At 53.8% G+C, this 5970-nt stretch overlaps 1 protein-coding gene across 1 annotated transcript; it reads right to left on the minus strand.

Annotated features, from left to right (window-relative positions):
- Window positions 1–2641: 2641 nt before the first annotated feature.
- LOC147965738 (uncharacterized) lies at window positions 2642–2971 on the minus strand. Its single transcript, XM_087530583.1, has one exon. It carries the CDS (start codon window positions 2969–2971, stop codon window positions 2642–2644), a length of 330 nt encoding a protein of 109 aa, XP_087386709.1.
- Between the last annotated feature and the right edge of the window lie 2999 nt (window positions 2972–5970).

Consider the following 5970-nt stretch of genomic DNA (forward strand, 5'->3'; position numbering starts at 1 on the left):
CCAGGCGGCCGGATTGGTCGATTGGGGTGGCCGCCCTCAGGTTGGGGGGCCGAGCCTGGGCCCCGCCCCTCTATAAATAGGGGAGAGGGATGGTGTCCTTCTGCATTCGTCTCCTCCTTGCCTGGTCTCTTTCTTCCATTCGCCATGGTGAGAGGGCGCGCCGATGCTCCAGTATCGGCGACGAGAACTACTGCTTGACAGTGTGTCCCCCCTCCTCCGGAGCTCATGGTAGTAGAGCCTGCTACGAGAGGAGGAGGAGGGAGGGGGCGAGGCCGGGGCCATTGTAGGCATTTATCTTTCTACTAAACTTGTAGGCATTTGCCGAATTTTAATTTCTAAGTAATGTAATCTATCGAGCCCATGCTTATGTTCCGCAACATCCATACTTGTATCAGCATGTTAATGAAAAAGACTCGCCTTGCCGGGAACCCGTGCACGGATATGCTCGTGCAAAGGCAAAATTCCTCTTTAACGCAAATAAACGAGTTCTCCGGCAAGCCATCCTGCCGGTGCCCTCTACGCCTGCCGGAGAATCACATCTACTAGGTTACAGACAAAGGGTCCAGCCCCCCGTCCATCTCCTTTTAGCAAGGGCTACTACGACCACTCCGAACGAAGCACCGTTCGGGCCGGAATGGGAGCACCCGGGTTTTTCAAAAGAGAGTGGCGAGGTTTTCTAATGCACAAGTTACAGGTTACGGACATGGATGTGCAAGAGGTAAACATTATCTGTTTGGTTTGCCGGGGATTGCCGTGCCGGGCGGTCTTCTCAACTTCTTGCCGGAGTCGGGTCCTTGGCGGGATCGAGCGTCCTTGCCGTGGCTGGAAGGAAGAGAGGGCAAGAGCATGGACCCTTGGCGGTCCGTTAATATTTGTTGGAATCAAAAATTAGTACAATACCCTGGATAAGCATGCATATACGTATACACATAATCATGGAAATCAACAGGAAACTGTACATACTAAGGGTTTCTTTACCTGACTGCGCACAGGGTCTGCGCCTGGCTTTGTATATAGGGTTACATGCATTGCCAGCAAGGCTAAGTACAAAAAGGGGGTTGCCGGGGCTCCCGACAACCGCGCCTTAGGGGTAAAACTTGTGAAGATGTTCGATGTTCCAGGAATTTCTCACCGGAATGCCATCCTTGGTCTCCAGGCGGACTGCGCCGGGCCTGGTGACTCGTATTACCCGGTAAGGGCCTTCCCACTTTGGCGTCAACTTGTTTGAATTCTTTCCGGATTGGATTCGCCGAAGAACGAGGTCACCTTCATCAAGGCTTCGGGCATGAACCTTGCAGCTATGGTAGTGGCGCAAGGCTTGCTGGTAACGAGCGGCTCGCACAGCAGCCTGAAGACGGTCTTCCTCAAGGAGCGTCGCATCATCTTGGCGCAACTGCTCTTGCTCAAGCTCATCATAAGCGAGCACTCGAGATGACCGATATATGAGTTCCATGGGGAGAACTGCTTCTGGCCCGTATACCAGGGCAAAGGGTGTCTGGCCAGTGGCTCGATTTGGTGTCGTTTTGATCGACCAAAGAACCGTTGGCAATTCATCAATCCAGCGCCTTCCGCACTTGTGCAGCCAGTCAGAAGTTCTGGTCTTGAGGCCTCGTAGTACTTCCGCATTCGCCCTCTCAGCCTGGCCGTTGCTTCTGGGATGAGCAACAGAAGCAAAACAAACCTTGTCGCCGAGGTCTTGAATATACTGCATGAAGGTGTGGCTCGTGAACTGCGTGCCGTTGTCGGTGATGACTACTCTATATGGCACACCAAAACGGCAAACTAGTCCCTTGAAGAACTTGATGGCTGATTGTGTTATTACCTCTCTCACCGGTTCCACTTCCGGCCACTTTGTGAACTTGTCGATTGCGACATACAAGTACTGAAAGCCCCTGACAGCACGGGGAAAGGGGCCCAGTATGTCGAGCCGCCAGACTGAAAAGGGCCAGGAAAGAGGGATTGTTTGAATGGCTTGGGCTGGCTAATGAAGCTTCATTGAATGGAACTGGCACGCTTCACACTTGTTTACTAGGGCAGTCGCATCCTCGAGAGCGGTCGACCAGAAGAAACCTTGTCGGAACGCTTTGCCGGCAAGGGCTCTTGACCCTATGTGAGAGACACACATGCCGCCATGTATCTCTACCAACAACTTCAGTCCGTCCCCCTGAGGAATTCACTTCAGTTTCACGCCGTTCGGTCTCCTTATGTATAGGGCATCATCCAAAAACTGGTACATGCTAGACCGGCAGGCTACTTTCTCTACCTCTTCATGTTCCTCGAGGAGCTCCCCTATTTGGAGGAAACGGATGGTGCGCTGCGCCCATGCCGGAGCATGGGGCTCGACGGCAAGGACTAAAGGCTCATCTTCGGCCGTAGGGGCAGAAGCTCCTACGGTCAGGGCTTGGGGCCATGCTGGGGGTTGCTGCTCCCCGGCAAGCTTGGGACACCCAACAATGTCCTTGTCGGCGGCTCCTGGGAGCTCGGCGGGAAAGTACTTGACGGGGCCTGCCTTCCTTCGCTTGTTCTGCCCTGCTGATGGCTCAACGGATGGTTGGGTTAATTGAATCACAAAGGTACCTGGTTCTATAGGCAACTTGAGGGCAACGCGTTTCGACAAGTCGTCGGCAATGCCATTCTCCGCTCAGGGAACATGCTCTACTTGTAGACCATCAAAACACTCTTCCACCTTCTTCAACTCATCCACATAAGCCTCCATCAATGGGCTCTGGTAATCCTTGTTGACTTGCTTGACGACGGGCTGCGAATCACCTCCGATAATGAGCTTCCTGATTCCAAGGTCTGTTGTGATCCTGAGACCGGCAAGCAATCCCTCGTACTCCACTGTGTTGTTCGTTGATTTTTCCCAGGGAAAGTGCATCTGGACTATGTACTTGAGGCGCTCTCTGGTGGGTGTGACGAGCAGCACGCCGGCACCGGCACCTTGCAGCAAGAAAGCCCCGTCAAACCACATGATTCAATCATGGCTTGTCTCCTTGCCGGGAAGGGCATTCTCTCGAACTTCTTCATCTGGCGTTGGGGTCCATTCCGCTATGAACTCTACCAGGGCTGGACTATTGATCGTTGAAGTGCTCCCAAATCTGAGGCCGAAGCTTGACAGTTCCAATGCCCACTCCACAATCCTCCCAGTGGCATCCGGATTGTGCAAGATTCGTTGCAAAGGTAGGCGGGTGATGACGGTATCTCATGTGCTTGGAAATAGTGACACGGCTTTCTTGAGGCCATAAGAAGGCTGAAAAGTAGCTTATGTATGCTAGAATATCTTGATCTAGCCCCCTACAAGAGGGAACTGACAAAATAAACTGGGTGCTGCACCACCTTCTTCTTCTATTCGACATCGGCCGCTTGCGCGGACTCCGTCTTGCCGGGACCAGGCTCTGCAGGGGGTTCTGCCTTGCCGGCATCAGGCCCTGCCAGGGAGATCTCTGGCTCATCATCCGATGGCTCTGACGCTACCACTGCTTCTCCCTCAAATTCTCTCTGTGCCAGTAGCGCAACTCTAAGCACTTGATTCGTTGCCGCTAGATATAGCAGCAACGGCTCTTGCGGTTTAGGTGCGACTAATATTGACGTGGAGGAGAGGTACTTCTTCAAATATTGCAGTGCTGCCTCTGCCTCCGGAGTCCATTTCATTGGACCTGCCTTCTTCAAAACTTTGAAGAAGGGGAGGGCGCGTTCAGCAGATTTGGAGATGAACCTACTTAGAGCAGCAACACAGCCGGCAAGCCTATGGACGTCTTTGACTCATCTTGGCGCCTCAATCTGCTCAATTGCTTTGATCTTGTCGGCATTTGCTTCGATTCCACATTGAGACACAAAGAAACTGAGAAGTTTGCCAGATGGGACGCCGAACACGCACTTCTTTGGGTTGAGCTTGAGGTTGATCTTGCGCAGGTTGGCAAATGTTTCCTCCAGATCCTGCATGAGCGTGGCCTTGTCCTTGGTTTTGACTACTATATCATCCATACAGGCCTCCATATTCCTATGCAGCTGGGGTTCGAAACCAATTTGGACCGCTCAGGCGAATGTTGAACCAGCGCGTTTCAACCCGAAAGGCATCCGTACGAGAAAGTACGTACAACATGGGGTGATGAACGCAGTTTTCTCTTCGTCTTCCTTCATCATGAAGATCTGGTGGTATCCTGAGTAGGCGTCGAGGAATGACAACAAGTCACACCCGGCAGTGGAGTCCACCATCTGGTCAATGCATGGCAAAGGGAAAGGATCCTTCGGACATGCCTTATTGATATATGTGTAGTCAATACACAGCCTCCACTTCCCATTTTCCTTACGCACTACCACTGGATTGGCCAACCACGTGGGGTGGAGCACTCCTCTAACCAAGCCTACCGCCTCCAACTTCCTGATCTCTGCGATGATGAATTCTTGTCGCTCCAAAGCTTGCTTTCTGACCTTCTGCTTGAAGGGCCGTGCATGGGGACAGACAGCAAGGTGGTGCTCAATCACCTTCCTGGGAACGCCGGGAATGTCGGATGCTTGCCATGCAAACACATCGACATTCGCCCGTAGGAAGGCGACGAGCGCGTTTTCCTATTTGCTGTCAAGGGTGGAGATTATGGTAAAAGCTCCACCCAAGCCATCCTCCTTGACGGGAACCTTCTTGGTTTCTGGCGGGGCTGCCTTGGACCTCTTGCTTCTGCTGGCGGAGCTCTCTGGCATGTCCTCAACGGTAACACGGCGCTCTGAAGAGGCGCATTTGTTGGAGGAGGTGCAGGAGTCCTTGCTGGGGTCGGGAGTCTTGCCGGAAGGGGCCTTGCTAGAAGAGGTAGAGGCCTTGCCAGTTTTCTTCCGTCCCTGAGCCTCAGCGGTAGGAACAAGTGCCTTGGCGGCAGCCGCTGCAACTGCCTCCCGGTAGAATTGGTCGGTGCAGATGAGTGCGTCCTTCTTATTGGAGGGGACGGTGATCATGCTCATCGGCCTGGGCATCTTCAATGTATTGTAAGCGTAATGTGATGCCGCCATAAACTTGGCCAGCGCTGGGCGGCTGAGGATCCCATTATAGGGCAAGGGGATCTTGGCAACATCAAAAACGACCTTCTCCGTCCAGTAGTTCAGCTCGCCCCCAAATGTGACGGGCAACGTGACTTTTCCGTTCGGCTGACTGCTCCTCGGGTTGACCCCTTGAAACGTGTCTGTCTCCTTGAGATCTCCATCAGGGATTTGCAGCCTTTCGATCATAGCGAGCGAGATCAAGTTCAGACCGGCCCCACCGTCAACTAGTGTTTTCGTCACCTTGAGGTTGCATATTGTTGGGGAAACCAACAATGGCAAATACCTGACCACAGTTGTGCGGTCAGGGTGATCCTCGGTGTCAAAAATGATAGGCGTGCTGGACCACTTCAGTGACCTCTGGGCGTCGAACGATGGCTCCGACGTAGTGACTTCATGCGCCCACTGCTTCAGTTGGCGGTGAGAGGTGTGCAGCGAGGCTCCACCATCGACGCACATGGCCCCGTAGATTTCTGGAACTCGTGCTTCCCGGACTCGTCGTCCTCATCATGATCATCATCTTCCTCCTTCTTGTCGCGGCCTCGAGCAGGCCTCTCTTGTTGATTATCCTTGTCGCGGCGGCCTCCTCGACCGCCACACTTCTTGCCGGACCCCTCAGCACCATCCCGGCCCTTCTCCTTGTTGTGCCTCTCATATTCAGCTTTCTGCTTCTCTGCAAGCAGCTCAACCTGTCGGCAATTCTGGAGGTCACGGCCTTTGGTGCGAGGGATCATGTAGTACTGCTTGTCGGAGCCTCCTGGCTTGTCGGCAGCCGCCAAGGCCCGGCAAGCGGCGCACCCGGCAACTTCCTTGTTGGGGTCGTCAACCTTGGCCTTCTTGGCAGCGCCAGAGTCGGCGGATCCCTCGATGGCAAGCACGATCTTGCCCTTACGCTTCCTGTTGCGGCATCGGCCCTTGTTTGCCAGAGCGACGGCGTCTTCG

The sequence above is a fragment of the Triticum urartu genome, chromosome 6A (assembly GCF_056163025.1).
Source record: "Triticum urartu cultivar PI428250 chromosome 6A, HENAU_Tu73, whole genome shotgun sequence".
NCBI lineage: Eukaryota > Viridiplantae > Streptophyta > Magnoliopsida > Poales > Poaceae > Triticum > Triticum urartu.

Excerpts from the sequence above, each read along its gene's own strand:
- LOC147965738 (XM_087530583.1), bottom strand. The coding sequence starts at position 2,971 with ATGTGGTTTGACGGGGCTTTCTTGCTGCAAGGTGCCGGTGCCGGCGTG.